The 24,763-nt window shown below is 38.3% G+C and overlaps 1 protein-coding gene across 1 annotated transcript in view; it reads right to left on the reverse strand.

Annotated features, from left to right (window-relative positions):
• cadm2b (cell adhesion molecule 2b) overlaps positions 1-24,763 on the reverse strand; it is a 161,138-nt gene that overhangs the window by 10,052 nt on the left and 126,323 nt on the right. Inside the window, exons 4-8 of the mRNA XM_042414698.1 lie at positions 15,175-15,327; positions 14,223-14,360; positions 5,444-5,602; positions 5,057-5,147; positions 4,706-4,884 (exon numbers count right to left, since the gene is read on the reverse strand). Of these exons, the coding sequence (XP_042270632.1) occupies positions 4,706-4,884; positions 5,057-5,147; positions 5,444-5,602; positions 14,223-14,360; positions 15,175-15,327 (720 nt within the window). The remainder of the gene's footprint in view (positions 1-4,705; positions 4,885-5,056; positions 5,148-5,443; positions 5,603-14,222; positions 14,361-15,174; positions 15,328-24,763) is intronic.

Consider the following 24,763-nt stretch of genomic DNA (forward strand, 5'->3'; position numbering starts at 1 on the left):
ACTGTTACAGATGTTTTACTTCATCCTATTGAAAACATTCAAAGTGCTGTTTTGCCTTTTTTGTGTTCTAGCTTCACCCAAAAGAAGATTTATAATTATTTATAACACCCAATAAGTTATTACCAAATCTTCTTTTGGGGTGAAGCTCAAAGAGTTTTGCTGACGTTTGTAACCATTTTGGATTAGCCAGAAGTTAGGTGGAGTCACGCACTGCCAAGATGGCGTTGGCTTGAGCCACCCACTTTGAGCTTCAAAAGCTTCAATACTTTTGTGTATGACCCTGAACAAATGACCAAGTAGACCTTCAAAAATCATCATCATAAATGATTATAAGACATCAAGTCTTAAAAGTTATTAATAAAGGGTTAGTGTTTCCCATTTTCTAAGTCATCCTGTCTGCAGTTATATTTAATAAGTCATTGATGACAATAATTAAAGTCTACAGTAATAAGTGTCATTAAATTGTTAATAAATGGATTTGTGCCTGAATGCCCTAAAGAATTAGGTGAAGCAAATGTTATGGTGGTATAGAAAGGACGGGTTTTTCACAACCCGACAACCCGCAAATTATTCTTATTAATGGCTTATAAATGATTTGTAAAGCATTGGTAAATTATTTATTAAGGCATTAATTAATGCTTATAAACACTTTATAAAGGGTGCCTTATCAGAAAGTGTTACCAAATAATGTCATATAATGTTACATTTACAATAAGGATATATAGTGCAAAGATTATGATGGGGATAGGTAAGAGTTTGAAAAAATGGCTTACGTATACTGTGTTTTTGTTTTCCTGCATTATTATGAGAATCAAAGTCCTTACACTTTAAGATTTGTGGGTTGATTATCCAAATGAGGCACATCCAAAAATTCCATCACAAAACAAAAGCTATCTTGGCGATTTCACTTGTTTTATCTTCAGAGTGCTCTTGTGGCTCAGTATGGAAAACTCATACATAAACACTACAATACTAATTCTATTAGAAGAGATGAACTCATAAACACAGAGAATGGGATTTTACTAAACATTATTCAAGCGTAATTGCATGTGTTCTTAATGCTTGCTTTAAGAGCAAACAGACCAAGAACAAAGTTATATTCTATTTTCTACTTCTAGCAAAACGGGTGGTTAACAAACAGCAACTATCTTGTGTGGGAACTTACACTGACAATATCTGCAAAACTAATCAGTAACAGTAATAAAAATGCTGGTGGTGTAGCAATGCTGTGTATAAAAAATAGATTAGAAAGGTAAGACAAAAAGAGCATTGAATCCATCCAGTAAAACAATTCTATTTTCTAGCTCAAAGCCTTGTTGTTAGCTCATCAATCATCAACTGGATGTTCAGTGTCATGTTTGTGAGTGCATGGAGCGTTGAGGTGGGGCCATGGAGGGGGTGGAAGCGTACCTGTGAGCGAAGCTGCCTATGCCTGATGTGGGAATGTCGGCATTAGCAGACGGGAAGAATGGAGGCTAGAGAGGGGAGGCAGGGAAGCTGAAGATGGAGGCACTAAGGTGATGACGTCAGCTAAATGAAAACAGGAACAACGGGGAGCAAAAACAAACCTCTCCATGGGGGAACAGGCTCAACATGAGAAAAGTTACAGGAAAATCAAACAGCACAAATCAATTACTGCGCATGGCTGGTGCAGTGGGTTAATTCTGGTCTTTCACCTGAGTGAATACAGGAAAAATAACAAAAAACTAAAAAGATGATCAAATACATCAGTAGCACAAATGACTCAAGCTGTGAATGAGTAAATTCTTTCAGGAATATCTTTCGGGAAAGGATGAGTCATACACGAAGGACTCATATTTCTTATATCTGTTAAATTTTCAAATGATTAATGATCGGTTGATAAACGGGCCACACACATAGAATGCAAACCTCATCATGTATCATGCTTGTTAAGGTGAAAATGTATAATTAATGCGTGAAATGTGAGGGTAAGACGTAAGAAGCGGGGCAGCAGCTTTAAAAGCAGATGCAGATATTTCTCAACTGTATTTAACCAAACTATCTGTTACCATCTCTCTAACATCTCAGACAGAGTAATTATCATATACTGTGTTTCCTCGCTTTATTTAATACAGTGTATTAAGGAGCATAATTGCAGATGGTGATAAATTGCAGCGGAGTGATGACATTTATTGCTTCTCAGCTCTCCTGTCATTAGCAAATTAGGCTTAGAGGCTGAGATGATCCGAAGAGACCCGTTAAGTATTCAGCCAGACATGATGTCACTCTGAAGAATGACTGTCATCATCAGTGGAAATGAACCTGTCTTGCACATCTTTTACCTGCTCAACTCAATTTTTCATCTTTCCCTCGTAACCAGGACTTTGTGTTGAGTGCGAGAGGGCTGTTGAGGGTCATCAGTTTTGCTATTTCCTCAGTTAATCTGACAAAAAGTGAAACACAGCTCACTGATACATATAACAATTCAGGCTAATCCAACCAATTTCAATGTTTCTTTTCAATTTGAAATTATGAAACAAAGTCTTTCTGACTGAAATAGGAGGAATGAAACTTTTGTCCAGCACATGGTGTACAGATATGACAAGATGATGTGGACTAGCCTGACATCACTGCCTTCCCCTGTTCAATGAGCATGATGAAAGAACAAACTGAGATAACAAAAGCTGAAAGGATGAATGTGTCATCCTCCTCTTCCCTTGTTTTTTCCCCAGTGATGGGCTTTTTCTGCTCAAAAGCCTCTGCCTTAAAATCAAACAAAGAAGCTGCTGTGCATCCACTAACTGCTTGTGAGCTTAAATAAGTCCAGTGTCTGAGCTGTGATAAGTTCCTCCCAAACAAACTGCACTCTCGTGTGGGACTGTTTAATTGGCAAAAATGGAAACATATAAATCCATGTTGAATTTTAATATTCTGTCCTTGTTTTGTATTTTTACTTGGCTGTATTTGATAAACGCTTTAAACATGTGCTGCAGAGGCCTTAATGATCCATTTCCTGCACCATGCTGTCTTTATTCTCTCAGCCCCTCCACTGTCTCGGGATTAACTTATCTCTCCTCCAGGCGGTACTTGGAAGCTAAATTCTGCATCCTTAACACTTTTTTTTTCTGTTTCCTCATAGAGTAAGTCCAAAAGCTAAACCTATGCAGCAATATGTACAGTACAGTGAGGTAAACTGGGTTATCCTCCACAGTGCCAAGGCAAGATTTGGAGGCGGATTCTTCTGTAAATGATAATGTGATATATACTGTGGTCAGTTGGAAGCCACTTTTTACTCCAATTTGATACTATACTGCATCCCCACCTGGCAGCAAAACAATGTGATTAAATGTCAGATTTATATTATGAAGTCCAATCAGTGATTTTACATGTTTTATCCCATTTACTCCATGTCATGTATAATTCATTTGGCAGCTAACAATTTTGCAAACTAAAATTTTAGGCAGCTTTGACTTTGGCTTTTGGAAGTAGGGCTGGTCATCTATTAACTACAGTGTTACTGGTTCAATCCACATTTCAAAGTGTGTGACATTGAACCCCTATTGCTGTGACCCCAGCAAAGCAATGCATGTTGAATAGTGTGTGTGCACTGGTGTGTGAGTGTGTGTGTTAATGAGATGCAAAGTGTAAAGCACTTTGTCCTACTAAAGTTGAAAAATGATGTATAAGTACAGTACATGTTGCTAAATTTATTTATTTATTTGCATTTGTTTCTCTGTTCCAGGTTTCGAGTCATTTCCATGCAGTATATAAAAATCAGTAAGCGTGTCATTTAAACTTGCTGTGTAAACCATCAAAGTGAGCATCAAGTTTGCATTCATGATTGTCAAACTTACAATATTGTTACAGTGTGAGGTCAAGCTGTAAACACTTTTTAAATCAATCAGCACCTAATCAAACACGATCACACAACAATATTGTAGTATCGACAAAAAATCATGCAGACTTGATATTCATCTTGGTATGTTACAAAAATCAGTCAAGAATCTGATTATTTGAATTATTTTCATACTGTATGAAAATGAATGGAAATTAATGGCTGCCTCATATGATAATACAAAAATACATTTAAAAATCAAAAAGGGTAAACATGATTTTTAGTTAAGGAGCTAAAAGTTGCAAACACACTGGCAGGATCCTTTAAGTTGTTGAAGTCCATGAAAACTAAAATAGCGCCCAGGCTTTATAGCCAAAAAGTTGGAACACCATTCAAGGAATTAGAAATCAAGTTTAGCACACATTTGCTGATTTATCCCTTTCTAAATATCTATATATTATCCGTACCTGCTTATCCTTTACAGGTTAGCAGGGCCTGGAGCCCATCTCAGTTACCTGTTCACAATCTACTTCTCACACAAAATTGGTATAAAAATACTTCTTTAACATCTTTCCCAAAGGGGCAAAAATGACAAAGTCTCCACCAGTCATTATGAGTGGCACATTATCTGACAAAAACACTGTAATTCCAGAAAATGATGCTGAACCTATTATTGCTTTGTTATTATGCTTTTTGATTTGAGACCATTTTTAACATAACATGCACCGTCTGCATATCATGCCTATTTAGGTTACTAAACTGCCAGACTGACAAACCCTCTGCTGGCTTTGTATTTTTGTAATGAACACCAACCGTCTCCAAAATAGCACACAGTGTAAGTGCACTGCAAAGCAACAGCAAAACTATGATCATCCATAATACAAGATTAGCCCTTATTGAAGTACCCACCATATACAAACAGTACATATTCAGCACTGCTGGACCCCAGGTGGTTGCTGGCCTCACAGCGATACGTGCCATTGTCTGTTTTGTTTAGTGTGGTGATGGTTAGTTCTCTGCCCTCCACGATCATACGGTCAATGTCTGGCAGCTCTCCTCCATCTTTAGACCACAATACTGGTTCAGGTCTAGAAAAGAACACACAACAGTGTTGATATTACTTTCTCGGTTTATTTTGCTGCAGTACTGCAGTATTACTCTTCAAAATTACATTCTGTAATGAAGAGGAATTGCATTTCAAGTCCAATTTCTTCATATTGTCATGCCAGTAATCAACACTGAATTGACGTTGATACTTACATTGGGTTGCCTATGGAAACACACTCCAATTTGAAGTATTGCCCTTCCTGTGGAATAATCAGTGAATGTGAGATCTCCAGATGGGGAGCATCTGTGAAGAAGAGACGAAAAAATCCAAAATTATGACAGCACTGTAGGCTTTAATTCGAACACTGACGAAGTACAACAGTAGTTAGCTCTTTACCCATTGGGCAGCTCTTAGCTCTAGCCCATATCCCTGTTCTGCTTTGGTACTAATCCCTTACCTGCAAACTAATCCGGCACTAATCCTGAGCCGATGCAAAGCTAAACCTGCAGACATAAATGTAATCTCAATTCTAGTATTTCTTCTCAATGCTAATCTTAAACCTAATCCAGCTTTGCAAAGGTATGTATAACTGCACTCACAGTGGACCTCCAGGACCTCAGTTGTCATGTAGGGGTTGGACAGAGACACATGCTCCACGCTGCAGGTATAGGCGACTCCATCGTCTCGTTGGTCCACGTGAAACTGGAGGCTACTCCTCACTGTGAATGATTTTCCTGTGGCATTCACCTCCTTAGTGCCTGTAGAGCATCAGAAAATGAACAGGGGTAAAATGTACTTCAATTACTATGATTGGGGAACAGTTCTGGCATTTGTGCAAGCACTTCATGCAAAAAATAATTTTTGAAAAAGAACCTGAGAAAAACAGAAATCAGCTAGCATGTTAACTAACACGTGAGAAACATGAAATTTTATTTCAAGTTGTTTTTCTGACATAGACAGCTGCAGTGTTGTTGTTTTTCTCTGCATCTCCTTTGAGGGAGAGAATCCTTGGCCTTTGAAAGTCAAGTCAAAGTAGAGTGAATAGTGAGGGGAGAGCAGTGAGCGTTGACTCGGTTGGTTGGGTGTGTTTGCTCCTTCAGGACCATCGCTCAAACATCCCAGTCAACACAAACAGGCACATGTTCCCCCGGCAGTGTGGAGAGGATTTCCGTAGTTGTAGTCACACCTTTCTTTTCTGCTCTCTCCTTTGTCTTAGTTTCATGCCCAAACATTCACTCTTTTCACAGCTACAGATCCTGAATTTTCTTTCTATTCTCCCAGCCCTGTTATTTTGTCTTCATTTAGAGATGCTTCTTAACTGGAAACACTTCTTTGTAGTTCTCTGTCTTTTCGTGTCAACGGTTTGTGTGGTAGCATCACTTTGCTCTGGCACAGATGTACAAGGCTACTGCCTCTGAACAAAGCAAAAAGGACAAAGGCATTTACCTGACAGTGGTCTCATAAGGACTTTTCACTGAAGACTTTTCACTACAACCTTCACCTCTTCTGGACTTTGTGCCATCCAGTGCAAACCTGAGTCAATCAATACATATGTATGTACTCACTCCACTCCTTCATTCACAAATACACTCACAGACACACACACGTAGCACATCTCTGTTCTATTAAATACTAACAGCCCATTGCAATGAAACCCAGATCACCCATATCATCATCATTTTGGGCAGATCTGTTCCATTTGTTCCACTCCACGGATTCTCTTTGATGTTGTCATGTGCAAAGGGATTAATATTTTATTGGACTTTCCAGTGGAAGTACTATTACTACTACAATTGCCACAACTATACTGCTACTACCTATATTCCTCTTGCTATTAAGGTTGGCATTCAAAAGTAATTGTCCGAAATTCACTGTATTGTGTGTTCTACAAAGATTTAAGAGTGTCAGATTTCTATGAAAATGTTCTAGCATACAAAAGATCAAAAGTCTGAACAGTGTTGTGAAGTTGTTGTGAAGTGAAGTTGTTTAATTTTGATGTATTTAAGCTTGCTAGCTTTTTCTAAAAGGAAGTGGCTATTGGTACCGAGTCCTCCATTTCAATAGTCTATTTATTGTTGGTACGGAATTATTACGCAGGCACATTGGTATTGATTGGGCAAGATCATGTGATCAAATTCAAATTGTTTTAAAATGGAGGAACGTTTTTGCTTGCAGTTGATACGACAGTCCTTCCCACGGTTAAAAAGATTAGGTTTAGGCACAAAAACCGCTCCGTTATGGTTAGGGAAAGATCATGGTTTGGGTTAAAACAGTAAAATGCGGTAAAAATGTCCCATTTAACAGAATTAAAATGCACGACATGACGGCCAAAATGTCTGGCAAAAATGTCCTGTTTAATGGCACTAAAATGTCTGATGTGATGGTAAAAAATGTCCAGTTAGTGGTCTAAAAGAGGTCTGGCAATAAATTCTGGAAACCCATGTGGAAACCAATCTGGACCAACAGGCTGTGGAATAGCTGGTGCCTTTCTAAAAAGCTTTACTTTTTTTTTTTAAGCTTTCTATTGTGGGATACAATTATGTACTAGTACTAAGTAGTACTAGGAAGAGGAAGATATAGATAATAACTACGAGGAAGAGGAAGAAAACAAAATCACCGTTTTACATCTAACCTCACTGGCCTACAGGACATCCCACTCTTATGGATAAATTCTTCGAAAAGAAGATAATTTTGACAGAAAACTATGAGCATTACATATCGTTTGAGCAAACAGGAGAATCAAATGCTTTGCATTTTTCCCTGAAGTTCAAAAGGGCAGAAAGGAAGTGTCTCTATGGTGTCAAACACAAATCTCTCCAGCTTTTCCTCTCATTCGTCAAGTTGCCTGAAGCATCAGATCTGCCACAGAGAAGCTGTCACTCTGTTTCAAGGTGGCTGCTAGCATCGCCAGAGAGCATGCAGAGGCAGCTTTCGTAAGAATGTGAACGTGCCCAGGTGCACCTGCTTTGAACCAAAACCCCATGAGCCAAAGCAAATCTACATTCAGGCAACTGGGGGCGCTCTTGTAGTCACCACCTGTGCATCCGCTTTACAAGTAGGAGCCTCAGTGGCAGGATATGATTATATCAGAAATTTAAGTGCAGGCATATAATAGTTCCATAAGGGTAATGTTAGGGTATGGTTTGGGTGACTTAAATGTTGGCTTCCCTTCAGATTAATTATTAATGTTCAGTGGGTCAAGCTGTCATCAGCCTTGAAGGAATAAGTGCATAATAATTAGAGCCTTTGTTTATTTCATGAAGGCATCAGAGGCATACTCTAATAGCAGCATGTTCATTTTTTAGACTTGCAACAACTTCAAACTGTGCCTCTTTTAACACCAGAATCTCCTGCTCAGCACAGTTTGCAACCTACTGCCTGCTGACCAATAATTACAGGCTAAAATGTGTTGAAAAAATTCCTGTTTTCTTTTCTTCTTTTTCTTTATTCTGTGACCAAATTCCTCAATTAATTTGCTTGTCAAAAGCTCTTTAAGTATAAACTCATATTCATGAGAAAAATGTTTTTTTGCCTCATTTAGCAGTTGTCAGGGTCTTTAATTTTACATTGGACCTTTTTTTATCATTAATGAACATTCTTGCACATTTAGAATTTTGATGTTTGGTAGTTGGAGGGTACAGAGGCATAAGGAATGTGCTAATAACTGCTCTGCTGGCAGATCCATAGTTGGGTTCCTGTGTGAAATGGCAATCCTAGTTTATTTTCTGCCAGTCTGAATCACTGTGGTCATTGGTAGTACAATGCTTAAAGATCCCCTCCAGACATAAAAATACTTTGCTTTGAATAATAATTTGTGTCTAATATATTTTATCCACAAAGAAAGTTCAATTACCTTGTTAAAATCCTTAAAATGACACATAGTCCTTCTCCCTCATTGAAAAGTCCAGAATCTATGAATATGCACGTTTTTCATTTCAAAATTTTAACTGGTGGATGCAAAATGTCTCCTTCTTCACACAAAAGTCATTTCTCAGTACATGCCTTAAACTCAGATTTACAGTCAGCAAAGAGAAACTTTCTCCCTCCAGCAGATTAATTAGAAAACAGTCTTCTAGTACACACAAGGCAAGAGAATAACTCTTATTATTTATAATTTCATATTTCATGTGAATAAAAAAGGAATTAAAAGCTTATAAAAATGTTCTGGCTCAAAAAGTTACTTACATTTTTTTTTTTTTGTCAATATTGTGACATTTCTTCACAACACAGGTTTCCATCTATCTGAACTGTACCGTACTGTATTTGCAGCACACAACTTGGCTGACTAGTGTTGCCAGGATAACACTGTTTCAGACATGTGTTGTCCAAGTGCTGTTGTAAGTTTAGATCTCAGTTAACATTGTTACAAATGGCTGAGAATGTGAGATCACCGACTACTGAAGCTTAGCGAAAGTTCAATCAGGAAGACTATCTTCATGCTTACTATTTATATACTCTCTCTCTCTCTTCCAACTCAGCTCACTGAGGGTGTACACTCCTTCAGTTAATCCAATTAGATTTTTACCACAACCTTTGTAAGCCAATCATCTCAAGCGGTCAAACATTTAAAACTCTTCTCTACTCCGTTCACCTCCTCGCTTTCATCAGATCCAGTGTCCATAGCTCTTTAAGCTGAGCTCATCAGAAGTCCTGCTCCATATCTTCTAGAGAAGTTAAAATTTTACAAGCTGAAAGCAAGTTTTATCTTACATTTGGGCACCAGATGATGAAGAGCAGCCTGCTCACTCTGATGTTACATTACATTACAACGCTATAACACGCTGCATCTCACACCCATGAATTAACACTCATACATATGCATGCAGTTGTAGCCATCAGGGAAAAGAGGAACTGAGAAGGGAGTCAGAGAATCAATAAAGGATGTGTAAAAAAATAATGCTAATTTGAAACGAAGTGTGTTTTTATCAATGAATTGTTCAGTTTTCGACTGTAAGATCAACAGTTGTCAAATACATGTGAATTAGTTTGATGAAAATAGCCAGGCAAAACATATGAGTTGTGCTACTGTAGTTAATCAAAACATGGTGGTGAAATTTCAACTATATAAGACCAATGACCTTTTGAATAATAAACTCCACATTAATGTGCCTGAGCAGGTGGTTAGCAGCAAAGAAGCACCACAGGGAACTGTACTTTCACCTTTTCTCTTCACTCTGTATACCTCAGACTTCTAATACAACTCTGAGTCCTGCCATCTGCAGAAATTTTCAGATGATTCTGCAGTTGTGAGGTGCGTCAGTGGTGGACAGGAGACTGAGTACAGGGAACTGGTTGACCGCTTTGTGGCATAGTTTGGGAACAACCCCCTCCTTATAAAAAATGACCAAGGTAAAGGAGATGGCTGTGGATTTTAGGAAGACCAAGACTACGCTAAACACTATTTCCATCCTGGGAGAAGAGGTGGAGGTAGTGGAGGGCTACAGATACCTTGAACGTTCACCTTGACAACGGACTGGACTAGAAATGTAAAACTGAGGCTGTCTACAGGAAGGGACAGAGCAGACTCTACTTCTTGAAGAAGCAGCTTAAGTCCTTTAATGTGTGCAGCAAGATGTTGCTCCTACCAGTCTGTTGTGGCGAGTGTAATTTTCTTTGCAGCCATCTGTTGGGATAGCAGCATCAGAACCGGCGACTTTAAGAAACTGAACAAACTGATAAAGAAGGCAGGCTCTGCACTGGGGACTGCTCTGGAGCCCAAAGAGGTGGCTGTGGAGAGATTCTCTCCATAACCATTGTGCAACATCCTTCTCTCCGAGAGATGGATGTTGGATGCCATCTACAATGACTCCCTCTGACATTTTACATTTAATTTGCACATTAATAGCAATATCTTGCCTTAAAGTTTAAAATTCTGTTTTTATTCTACTTATTTTTATTTAGTATAGTATTTTTTGTATATATACATAATATTTTTGGTAATTCAGACACACACCTCATTGTGTGTGTTTTTGTAAGCTATGTGTGTTTTTTGTGTTTTTTGTCATTTATGTGATAGCTGCTGTAACACTGAAATTTCCCTATAGGGATAAATAAGGTGCTCTATCTATCTAAATGTAAGGAGCTTGCTGTATTTATTTAAGTTATGGTTCAAAGTAAAGTTAGATAAAAATCAAAGGTTTCTTGTGTTTTAAAACATTAGTTTTGGATGGAAGCACAGAGGTCCAAATGTGTTTCAGATACAGCATGAAGGCTAGTTGTCTGATGACATGAAGCACTGATTTGCATATGAAAATGTTTACCACAGCTCACACTCTTTACTACAGTATGCTGTGTATGGGAAACACTGTGAACATCAGACCTCTTTAGTTTAAAGACACATATAGTGCAAACATGAATCAGCTGTACCAATTTGTTTCCAGACTCTTTGGGGGTAAACATGTTTTTTTTCCCACTGATGGGAGAAAGTTGCCACATGTTGCTGTTCGCATTTGACAATTAAAAGTTGCAACAAAGTCAACATGTTGGAGATATGTGAGCAATCAGCAAGCAGCAAGGAGCAAGAGAAGTGTACAACTTAGGGGTGTAAAATTGTTGTAAATCAAAAAGAAAGTTTCTGATTTTTCATCTTTGCTCTGCTTGCTCTTACAGAACAGGAAGCAAGCCAAATTAAAAATGAAGGAGCACACCGACATAAAGATAATAATAAAAATATATTGTCTGCATTCAAATGTCTTGATATCTTTCCTAACTCTGAATATAAAATTAATTGTCATGTGGAAGCTGTTAAGTATCTGAGTGTTCCTTTATGCCACTGTGAAAGGAATATATAGGCCACTTTATGTATGCAAAGAGAGTGACAGTGGGTGGATTTTTTCCTCAATAGATTACAATTTGAAGCTCAGCTGTCATTCAGCGACACAAATAATGACTCTATACTCTGGAAACAAATTATTTGACACCGGATGACAGCTGCATTTTGAGGTTTGTAATGCTGTGTGCTTCTAATATAAATTGTTGAAAAACAAATCATCAGAGCATGAAATAAATATGACATGCTTTTGCTATTACACCTGCTGTCGTCTTGGAGCTTTGTAGACTGGTCCCCCGGTGGGGATAGAATTGACTGACAGGAGACACCGGTGGCAATGATCTACCACAGAAGAACCAATGGCAAAACATGCTGCTCCCAGCACATACTCGCTAAAGAAAGCTTTAAAGCAGCACCTAGAAAAGATTTGGATACGGAGCACTGATTGACATTCCCCTTCTTTGACACTTTGACATGGAAATGAAGTTTTTAAGTCAAACCCTCCAGTCTCTGCTTTGTTCTTTATCTCTCTTTGACTTGGAGATGCATCGCACCAGGTCTGTTTGCCCAAGCGGCTTAATAAAACCCATCTTATGCAGGTAAAACTAATAAAAGCACATTTGTATACATGACACCAGTTTGGGGCAGACTTGGGGCTCATGATCTTTTTTAGTGATATGAATTTCACACATCATACATCAGTGCCATTTCATACACCAAATATAAACGCGGGGAATCATTCTTTTGTTTTAATTTTCCTTTATACATTCTTTGATGCTTGCTGATCTGGGAATGTGGTAAAGGTATTACATTTTTTTATTGTTATCCACTAGAGATGGGAATTGGAGCCATGTGCAAAGTTATGGCACCCCTTGAACAACCCTTTAGCTTTTGACTTTCCATATGTTAAAATATAAAGTTTTAAAGATGGATTTTGATATATATATCAAAACATAAAGCAAAAAAAATAAAAAATAAAAAGATCATCTCAATGCCTCTTGAGATGGACAGCAAACCTTGTTGTGATGATGTGCGCTAGCTCTCCACTGGCCTTTCAGGAATCTACGTGCATGTCATTTCAACAAGAAAATTTCATATCCCAGCCCCTCTCCCATCAATCATCATGCCATGTTGGGCAGACACAGACAGAACCACCAAGAAAAAGCTCTCGGGTGCAAATCTTCAATAAAGAGCAACTGTCACACTGAGTCTCCACAGCAGGCTCTATTACATTAAAGAGCTCCACACAGCTTACCTCTGCCATCAAATTGAGGAAAAACATTCCATTCCTATTTTTTTAATGTTTTTGTCTTTTTTGGTGCTTTTTTTAAACAGCAGGAATAAGACAGCGATGAAAGCTGAAAAAATACAAAGAGCAGAGCTTCACACAGTTTGGAAAGAGGTTTACAAGAAAGTGAAAGCTTGTAAGACACACTATGTGAAACCACAGAAAACTTCTGTTCGTTTAGTGCGATCAGCACACATTACACTGCACCATCTGCTACCTAATACATTGTCTCTGTCAGTGTTTTTTTTTTTTCAGACTGGGTGAAGCAAGTTATGTGGCCTCTCTGAGTTTTCATTCTTGTGTGTTCTTGTATCCTCCTTGACTCATAATCGCAGCTATTCAAAAAAAGAAAAGAAAAAACAATCAGTTAGAGCCACCTGGGGATAGGATGGATGGTTACATGGCTGACAAGAACGAATGTGAAGCCCAGCAAGATCAACCCATCACATTCAAACAGCACTAAGGTCTGTAGTACAGAGGATTTCACACCGTGGGATAAATTAACCCCCGTGTGTCTTTTTCATTGAACACACAACATGAAACATACAGCCATGCTCAGAAAAATGTTGTGCTCATGTTCATAAGAGGCTCTTCCCCTCTAAGACGGTTATGGAGGGATGGCATAACTACAAAACATGGGTTCTTCACCATAACTACTGGCTAGAAATACTGGCAAGTGTTAAAATGATTGGTGAGTTTTGTTGATTAGTTGGTTCAATCAACAAAAGCAGAAATGTCAAACATTTGCTGGTTGCAGCCCCTAAAATGTGAGTATTTCATGATTTTCTTTGTTTTATCTGATTGTTAATCAAATATCTTTGGGTTTTGGACTGTTGATCACACAAAATAAGCCAGAGCACCAGAGCAAGCCCTGGACTTGACATTCTCGTTTTTGATAATCACCTTTAGTATTGCATGACTGATTTGTGTTTCTATTAATCCGCTAGCTGAGTACACCAGGAATCATTACTTTAGTCCCGCTAACAGTGAAAACAGAATGCAGTGCAGAACTTCTTGTTGATGTACACTTCACTTTATAATTAGAATCAATAAAAGACACTCCTATATGTCTTCCCCTCAGTCAGAAGCGTGGATGGCTCCGCCACGGTCCAGCAACATTTGGACAGCTTCCAACGACAGCAATGCTGGCTGTAAGCCAGGCGAATCATGGCAACGCTAAACCTCGGCCAGTGGAACAATGCATGAATATGGGCACAAAGGAATGCAGCAGCTGAATGACTTGACAGTAATGATGTCTCCAAGAGGGTACAAGTGGTAACAGAGGATATGATGCTCTGTGAAATCCACACCACACGCTTACCTTGGACTTCCTTGTCATTTCTGAACCACCGGATGTTGGCTGCTGGTTTGCTGCCCAATGTGGTGCATGTCAGGGTGATTAAGTCCCCCTCCAGAGCAGGCTTGGTGAATCCTGTAATCTCCGGCCGTCCTGGCACTCCTGTGGGGAATGTAAATATAATGCAATGACTCATTTATATATAACATATTGAATACACGTATATGAAGATTTGGGTATAACACAAGAGGATGATACAATCTGTATCCCTCTGACAATGAAAAAAATATTTATTGATTGGCGTCAACTCATTTTCAGATATTACCTGCTTCTTCTCTCAGTCACAATATCATGTTTACCATTTACCGTATTTATATTTTCTTCAGAATTCGTTTTTTAAGTCAGGGAAAAGGGAATAATAAAGATGATTACTCCAAATTACATGGGGAAATAAATACACTGAGATGCAATATCCATCCTAAATTTGTTGTTTATCATATAAAGTAAATTAAAAAAACAATCCCTCAATGTATTTTTCAGGATTACTGTAGCTACTTTCTTGCTGTTTGGCTGTGAGATGACTGATGAAGGTCAACTCACTGAAATATCTAAATAAATGTACTCAAAGTGTTGACATTGTGTGGGAGTTGACTTTTACTTGCTGTCTGCATATCCTTCAACACACCTGTCTGGCTTACACAGGTGTGAAAAGATTCTTATTGAGTTTTAGTGGCTGTCCAGCCTGGCAGAAAATTGAATACAGTAACACGGCTTGCAAACTTACTTTTCATCCTATATTCTAGTAGACAAGGGTATTTAATGCAGCCATGTAATTTTCCTACAATGTAAGAAGTGCCTGGTGAAGAAAAACAACTGAATATAATTCTAAATGCGCAGGTATTCAAGCTGTCAGAACATGACGAATTAGCCACATGTAATTGGTCTGTGAAGACTGGGCCAAAATGGACGTGCTCACCCAGAACAGTGAGAAAGGCCTTGGTGGTCTTGACAGGCATGGTGAAGAGCGAGCAGGTGTACTGGCCCTCGTCTGACAGGCTGACGTCACTAATTCTGATGGTGAGCTCCTGCCATGAGGCTCGCACCAGCTCAATTCTGTTGTCCCTCAGGGCTGCAGAGTGAAGGAGGACACACAGAATCACAAAGAGCACAGAAAGAAAAAAATACAGAAAACAGAGTCACCGCTGGACAAATTCACGCTGATTTCTGTGATGGTAATTAAGTATCATTTGTAATTAACATTACCTTTACCAGAACAATGCATTGTGCTTTTAGTTATTTAGTTGTCAGATGCTGCAAACACATGCTGTGGTCAAAGGTTTGAAACATTTTCTTCCTATTTGCATTCTGGGCCAACTTTGTGATTCACAGTCAATGTGAATACAGAAAGCATCAGCAGGATGCACTGAAGCGTAGCAGCAGAAAAAGCTTAAAGTCTCAGATTACAATATTTATTTAAGTAATCACTTATATTCCAGGTATTGATTTACACTCACTCGGACACTTTTAGCAGCTGGCTCTGACATTTCTTAAAAATCTTACCCTGGCCTTACACAGAACCACTTAACCTGCAGTTACAGTGAAAAAAAAAGAAAAAAAAAAGAAATACATAAAAATACACAAGTTCTAACAAGACTTTAAGTAGTGCAGACAACATCTGGGTAATAATAGTGATTTGATTCACTATTTATTCATTTTCAGTGCTATTGTACTGGGTTAATCGTATTTTAATAACATGTTGTGGTTGTATTTTGTACAAATTAACGATTTGAAGCAAATTGTGATTAAAAACTAACATTATTAAAGGTTTTACTTGATATGCAAATGCATATTTTTTTTAAATGTAATAATGTAACACATAACAATTGCATACAATTACTATATCAATATTGGAAAAAATATTTTTGTTAATATTGTGATGTTGATTTCTGCCAATCACTACTACAACTAAGCAATGCTACTAGTAATTAAAAAAAAAAAAAAAAGCTGCTATTACTACAACTACATAACAATTCAACTACTATGAAAAATACTCATGATAATATAATAATCACTGTCAACATTCATGAGACATAGCTTGAAATGAAAGCTTTTCATGTTTTCTTTAGATACTGGACACCTTCATCACTGTTAATTCAGATGTGACTACACATTCGTAAACTTGGGAAAACCATGCAGCTGAGCTGAAAAAGGTCACCTCGCATCTGTTATCGCTTAAACAATTTCAAATGCAGAATCACCTGCTCCTACAAGCGACCAACCACAGAGGGCAGGAAAGAAAGTGCTCTTCACTGAATAAATTACACATTCTTAATCCTCACACTCCCTTTAGGCCTGGCTAGCTCTCTCCTTGGACCGCTCTTTCATCTGAAGTAATTTGAACTCTATTGGATTGTACTACACAGGGCAAATCTGGCGAAATGCAGCAGAAGTAGGTGTTGCTAAGGATTTAATCAACAAGGCCAATGTAAAGTGGCGCCCTATCAGATGCAGAAGACATCTCTATGAAAATCATTAATCACCAGCTCTGTTCCTATTTGATTTTAGCGATAAACATACACTGCAGACATGTGATACACAATTAAATTAGACTGGCTGAAATGGTTATTAGATTTACACAGACATAAGTCATTATCAACGACGCTGTTCTTTGGCTTCAATTACATCATATGATTTGATGATCATTATCCTATGATCACATATATGCTAAAAAGAAGAAAAAAAAAAGATTGGCTATTATTGATGGCCCCTAAGAAGTTTCTGATTAGAGACTCTTTGTTATCCAAGAATAAAGAGTAGCGTAAATAAAAACAATCTTCCAGCCAGAATTAAAATTTAATAACAAGCTGTGCCATTAGAGAGCCAGCTTATTATGTGCTACGGGGCTTAATACAAACATTTGATAGTCTTACTGAAGAAAACCGCATCCTGAAACAAAGCTGCCTGATGTTCTTTGTAGTTGAGCATCCTCACTACAGTGCCTAAAATTGCCTAGAGGCTCTGGCAGAATACAGCAAACCCTTTGGTGGATGGATGCATTGGAGAGGTGATGGGGTCTAGGCAAACATCATGCAGGAACTCATAAGATATAGAAGTACAGGCTGGGAGGATCAAAGCTTTGGACAAGATGACATACTGTACTTCCCCTGGCCCTTATTCCTCTATCTCTGCAACGCACAGAGAAAAGACAAAGACAGAGAAACAGGCTGACTTTTATTCTTTTTAACCCCCTGTTACTTAAAGCACAAACACTGAGATGCTGATAAATGTTCTGTTTTCTATGGAAGGATTTGTTACAGGAAAACTGACAACTTATGGCTAAAGTGAGTTTCCAACCAAAATCTGTAAAACGTGCAAGTTTGTTCTGACAGAAAAAAGATTTTAAAAAATCCATAATAATATCCATAGAAACTTCCCAAACTACTGCAGCATAATGCACTTGTTTGCTGTCCATCCATATGGTCAGTCTGATCCAAACAATCATTGTTTTGTCAAAATATGGCCATGTATGTTGCTGTTGTGTTGCACCGTTGCCTTCTCTGGAGCTCAAAAGTAGCTTGAACACCAGGGGCCTGATTTATAAAACTGTGTGCAGGATTCACGTCATAAGGTGGCGTACGGACAAAACATAGAGAGTGCTTAAGCACAAAAATATTCTGATTTATAACACACTGCGCATGCATGTCCTATGCCAGTTTCCCTTTATAAATCACAATTAACTCGAAACTTGGCGCACATGAGAGAGCGTCTTGGTCCACCCTTGTAACGCCCATAGTTGCCTATAAATAGTCAGTGAAACGCCCCAAATTAATATTGATTCAGACCAACTGCATGAAGACAACCATGGCAAACACCAACAGAAAGGCTAGAAAAAGAAATGTCACACAGTGTGAAATTGAAGTTCTTGTTGGGGACGTCAAGGCAAGAAAAAATATATTGTTTGGTGGACTCAGTGTGGGCATTACAAACGCCAAACAGGCTTTAGAGTGGCAGCATGTGGAAGACACAGTGAATGCTGCCTGCTCAGAAGGCCGGATCCGAAATAAAATAGAAGTGGTCCGACATAAAAGTAGAATGTTTGTGCCACTGGCAGGGGAAAGGGGACACCGGAGCTCAGCCCCCTTTATGAGTGACTTGTAGGGGGACACAGATATGGAAGACGCACCGGATGACCCAGGTACCTTATTTGTATTCCTTTGTTTGAAAAGAGTGTAAACCTAATGCATTCGAGTTGTGTTTAAACATTTGTTTACACAAATAAATGAGACATTTTCCATTGTTTTTAGTCGCTGCGTGTTCCAGCGGGCTGTGTGCCCAGTCCTGCCGTCTCCACTGCACCTCGTGCATCTCAACCCTCTAGTGGCCATGTCCTCACAGATCCTCGCCATAGAGTTAAAAGAAATAAGACTTGTTTTATGTGACACATCTATGATCCTAGCAACTTGTATTATTTTACTATTCTACTATTAATAACTGCACACTATATACTGTGTAGCCTAAAATTTAAGCCTGTTGGCTGCCTCTCTCACCCAGAATACATTTTACATTTTTCTTCTTTTGTAAATTCATTTTTTTAAATATTATTTTAGGATTAGTTAATTTTTGTGTATTTCTTGTGAAGGACTGTTGCGCACCACAGCAACACCAAGGCAAATTCCTGGTATGTGCTTCCCTGTATGTACTTGGCAATAAACTCAATTCTGATTCTGATTAGCTGTACACTGAAATATCTACTTAATAAATACTGTTATGTTTATCCATACGTTGTGTTTTAAGTGACCCATCACATCCACACGCTGGTGCAAGGCAGCTGAGTTTGGCTCAAATGCCTGTGAGGGTTGAGGGGAACTTCTGCAACAACAGATATCTCCATTTTTATTTATTATCCTAAATCATATTTTTTGTGTGTGTGCACTCCAGGGAGTATTGATCAAACAGGTGTTTATTTATTCATTTCAAGAATGGGTTTTAGTTGTTTTTGCATATTAACTCTTAACATAATAGGTGAGAGGTAATATTTCGTTTTATTTTACAAAATGGTATCAATTTCAAACCATTTCTCGCATGTCATCTTTCTGCCACTGAAGTCACAGTCCCTCATTTCTCCAGTTTATGTGCGTATGCATGAGTCAGAGTTTCTGAGGAGGACTGCACATTGTTCTGTCAAGTTTGTTTTTTTATAAATCCAAAAGTTTGCTTAGAAAGTGGCGTATTCCTTCTTTTGTGTATACGCAACTGTTATAAATGAGGCCCCAGAGAATTATATCATGCTTCGTGAATGTTTTTAGTAATTTCTTCTTTGGCTTTGTTCTTTGTGAGTAATGAAACTACCAACTTTTAAAAATGCCTTTTAACACTGTCTGATACTCAAAGGATGTGGAGTATCATTTAAAATACCAAAATAGCACATTATAATAATAGAACATTTTCTATATCTTCGGAACAATATAACATTACCATCAAAACAGAACTAAATCTAAATGTGAGTTGCTGAAATATTGATTCAGACAGATAGTTTGAACCCATGTAGTGGCTGAGAACAACTTACAGTTAAACAAAAGATGGACTTGACTGATGCGTTTTTGTTAGACAGCCACTGGCACTACACAGCACATAGGCCAATGATATATTGATAGAATGAGATATACAAAGGTTTGAATAACCCAAAGACAAGTGTTATCTATTACTCAAACAGCATATGGCCAGGAAACCATACTACTAGAATCCAATCCAGGCTAGAGGCCCAGACTGTGGGCAGATCCGTCACAATCAGACCCAAATGCCAGCGGCTGACAAAGCTTTTTTCCAGGTGCTTTAGGAAATCAATGTGATGAAAAGGTTCATTTCCCCCAAACCCTAGATAGCTCCTGTGCTGTTCATTCTGCTTAGGAGGAAGCATAAATCTGCACCCTGACCTTGTATATGCTACAGCCTTGCAGCATGGCAGCTTAATGCGCAGTACATCTCCTGTGATGGAGGCCTTACCAAGGCTGTCTCAAATCAGTAAAACTGACACCCCGATTCCCCTCAGGGCAAGGGATACTGTTGCTACTGCCCTTTGATGCAAAGTAATGTTTGCCTTGTTTCCTTGACAGTCCTTTGCACCACCAACCATGACAGTAGCAGACCAATCTGAGGTCTCCTGGGAAAACTGTAGTTTGTCAGATTCAGTTTTAGCAACCTAGGCCAATTTTGCTTAGTTATCTGAATGTACTGTGTCCAAGACCCAGTTCCAACATATGAAACTGCTGTTAAAATCACTTATTACAGTGTGTGCTGTTTTCATGTGTAAGAGAAGAGCTGACAGTTTGCCTGGTAGCTACATTATCTCTGTGCTCAGACAAATCTGGAAGCAGAGAAACTGGAAGTGCACTTATCACATGGCATTCACTTCTGCACTCCACTGAGCAGCAGACAGATGTTAACCAACGTTTCTGATCAAAAATGATGAAGTATCTCCTGACAGTCCAGTTAGAAAAGGACATTTTACATCTATCCATTAGTCTTGGAAACAAGCCGATGGCCCTCTGGTTCAGCCAAAATATGTTACATCCGCAATGCTGAGTGTCCCCATTTGGCCATTTTTGCATGGCCTGTAACCACTTTGAGCTAGTCCTGGAATGTGAAAGCACTAGCTGTCCTTCAGCGAGAACACAGGGTGCTGGCGCACCCCCCCGCTCTCCAGCCAGGGGCTCCACTCTTTGCAATTAGAGTATGTTTGCTGCTGGCTGTGCTCGCTCAGTGACTGCGATTCTGGACGTGTTCCAGGGCTAGTGGTGCAGGCAGGGGGCTCTTTCCCACCACACATGTGGCTGCAATTAAGAGAAGGAAAGGGCCTTGTTTCAGAGGGCCATTGTTACTGCCTACGCTCTCAGAGATCCCACAGAGCAGATGCTACTCAAATTGGATTCATTTTCAGCGCTTTAAGGAGGGAAGGAAACAAGGAGGAATTCTCCCAGCAGCAACACTACGTCCCCTCTTCAAGCGGTAAATAATGAGACTGAATATATTTTTGTCCATCCATTTTTCATCCCACTGACATAAGCTTGATTGTACACCGTGGGATTTTGTTCTGCCTTTGAGTCTCTCTAAATTTAATTTTTATTAAAACAAGTGCCAGTGGGGATTACATAATTCTGTTGGTTTACAATTCAGTTTACACATTTCAGAGTTTGTAAAGACATTAAAGTACAACATAACAATGACTTAGCCCATGTAAAGGGATATAAACATATTTAGGTAAAGGAATTTAAATACAACATCTTCCATATTATTCTAAAGAGCTAATATACATTATACATAAGAGCGCAGTGTGGCACAGAGCTTAGTATAGTACATAGAAAAGCAGCTCTTCACATTAGCGATAATAGCTGAGTCTACTATATAGTGCCATAATGGTAGATTCACATTTCAATGAAGCTGGAGGTAACCCAGTACACTTAAAAGCCCATTAGTCCCTGAAGAAAGACATTAGCTGTGGCCATGAGACCCTTTCTACATTTTGTCGCCAGTAGAAACAGTCACTGATAAGTAAACAAAAGACGAAAAAACTGGCTTGTCGCTTGTGAAATATTGCTCAGTATTATTTTAGTGTAAGATTCCTTTCCCAAGATATTTGATGAAAATGTGAGAAAGCGTCACTGGGAGTGCATATTTATGAAACTGACATTTCACTTTTTACTCTTTCACAAAAAACTTAAATCTTTTTTTCTTTATACATATTTGTTTGTCTATATGGCTTTTTCTTCTCCCTCATACTTTTATCATTTCCCTCTGCTTATACTTCCACTACTACTACTCCTACTCCTACTAGTAATAATAATAATAATAACAATAATAGTAATCACAGTTAAATAATAGTTCAAATCATTTTTAAACTGAGGATGGATTAACACACAGATATGTGAGACTAAGCTGAGGTAAGTGTCCACAACACTAGCTTACAACAGACCTACCGTCAAATGTTGTGTTTACTAGAATGGAGGTTTAAATGTGCTTTCATCGGTGCTCACTCCAGTAATTGCATCCTTGGTAATTATCCTTCATTCTCTTAAGCTAATGAATGTTTTAATGCTCACATTAGAGCATTAATTTACCACATAACAGCATTTTGATTACTACAAGCCAATTAAGATCAATTTTGCTTTGTGACCTTTATGATCCAGGCTGAATATCCCAATTAAATGTCATGAATGATGAACCATAAACTTCTGCTAGATGGAATTGAGATGAGGAAAAGTGATGTAAAATTTGCCACAGCATGTATACGTCTCCATATCTCCGCAACAAGCACATACTGTAGATCAAATGAGCAATTTGTTATCTACCTTTGACATGCAACCTGCAGTGGCTTCTCATTAATTGCATTATGCATATTCACCGTATCTGACAAAAGATTCTGCTTCGATCCTGCATGCCTCCAGGAATATCATTACCATTCTCTGCGGCATTGCTACTCAGGTTTTATCCTTTTCCCACAGAAGCCAAAAGAGAAGTAAATCATAATGAAGACAGCAAAGGACAGCTCTGTTCTCATTTGTCCTGCTCTGTAATAATAACTCATAACCCCAGCAACATATAAAAGGGATAATTCTACAAAAGACATATGGTCCAAATCGATTTCTTCATTGTGGCAGGCCACCACAGAGCGGCTCCCTTCAACAGTCCCCGCTAATTGGCCTAATGTATGAATTATGGTTTGGCCTGGCTATTAAGGCGATCTATCTCTGTTATCTCAGGTCTGTGGAGGTAGTGCGTAGGAATCTGTATGCTGGTCTTTGCCATAGTGTAGTCTGACGCCTCTGAGGTGGCAACAATCAACTAAGACCCAGATATACATAATGAATGAGGAGGAGTGTGCCAAGGAGCCAGCTGGCATGATATAAGAGGAGGGCTGTGTTCAGCTTTAGACAAATGTGCAGAGACAGTCCAACCCATATGGATCGGCTTAGGGAATCCAGCAAGGTTAACACTCTCTTGGAGCTCCGCAAGGTTTGACTGAATCTCGTATGGGAAAGGATGAGACAGAAGTCCTTCTTATCGTTTACACTCTCACCAATAATACATTAGGCTATTGAGCTGTCACCTGCCCACCATTTCCTTCCCACCTGCAACCACATCTCTTATCCTCCTTCCAGGTCTGTGATGAGAATTGTTATTGCTGTGTAGACAAATTGTAGGTCACGACCCATAAGATGCACTGCCAGGATTACAGCTACCTACCTACTTTTAAACTAATAGTGCACCATTGTGATTGTTCTTTTATTGCATGTTGCAATTAAATTAACAGATGTTAATTGGGGTAATCTTGTTGATGGAGTCCTCACTGGAAAAATGATAGCATCTGTGATAGTGTTTACATTTTTTTGGACACTTGTGGTCAAGTAAAGCAAAGGAAGAATTATTTTGCTGTTTTTGCAGTGCAAAATCTCTTAAGGAGAAGTACATCTATTTGGAAATGTGCTAAAGTTACTCTGCTTCATAAAGAAGATCCACTAGATCTTAATAATAATAAACCAATTTCTATTATTTGCACTACAGCTAAAATATTTGAGAAGTTCACTTTTTAATAAATTATCACAGTATATTCATGATCTCATTATTTTATCCCATTTCAGTCTGGTTTTCGTCGTAATTTTTCTACTACTACTGCCCTTGTAAAATTTACCAATGATGTATTCTCATCCCTAGACAAAGGTCAATTTACAGGTGCAATTTTTTTATTGATTTAACCAAGGCTTTTGATTTGGTTGACCATTATCTTCTTTTTGATAAACTGTATGCTATTTGTGTTTCTCAATAGGTATTATTTTGGTTTAATTCTTACCTTCATAATGGTCGTCAGTGTGGATCTTTTCATCACAATCAATCAGATTATTTAATTATTGAAAAGGGTGTATCTCAAGGATCTGTTATAGGTCCTTTACTTTTCTATATTTTTGGTAATGATCTTCCAAAAATTTGTTCTAATTGTTTTGTGTTATATGCAGTTATATGCAAATGGCATGGTTGTATACACATCTGATTCTGATATAACTAAAATTCAAAGCTCTCTGCAATCAGAATTTTATTTTGTTCAAAAATGGTTTTTAAATAAAAGTCTCATATTAAACAAGCAGAAGTCTTGTAGCATGTTATTTGGTACTCTCCACTGATTAAAGTTGATACATTTAAATACTTGGGATTTTGGATTGATTCTGAATTTTCTTTTAGTCCTCATAATGATTTTATTAGAAATAAAATAAATGCTAGTCTCATAATATCTGTCAATTTATTGTTTTACTCTCCAAATAAAAAAACGAATAGTCCAACAGCTTTTATTTCCCATTATTGATTATGGTGATATCATATACCAGAACACCTCTGAAACACATTTTCAGCCTTTAAATGTTGTTTACTATAATATTTATAGATATGTCCTGAGGTGACCTTACTGCACGCATCATTGTTTCATGTATAATACACTTAACTGGCTACCACTTCACTCTCAGAGACATTTTCATTGGTTGCTCTTTGTTTTCAAATGCATCTACTTTAACTATCCTTTA

Source organism: Thunnus maccoyii, chromosome 6 (assembly GCF_910596095.1).
Source record: "Thunnus maccoyii chromosome 6, fThuMac1.1, whole genome shotgun sequence".
Classification (NCBI taxonomy): domain Eukaryota; kingdom Metazoa; phylum Chordata; class Actinopteri; order Scombriformes; family Scombridae; genus Thunnus; species Thunnus maccoyii.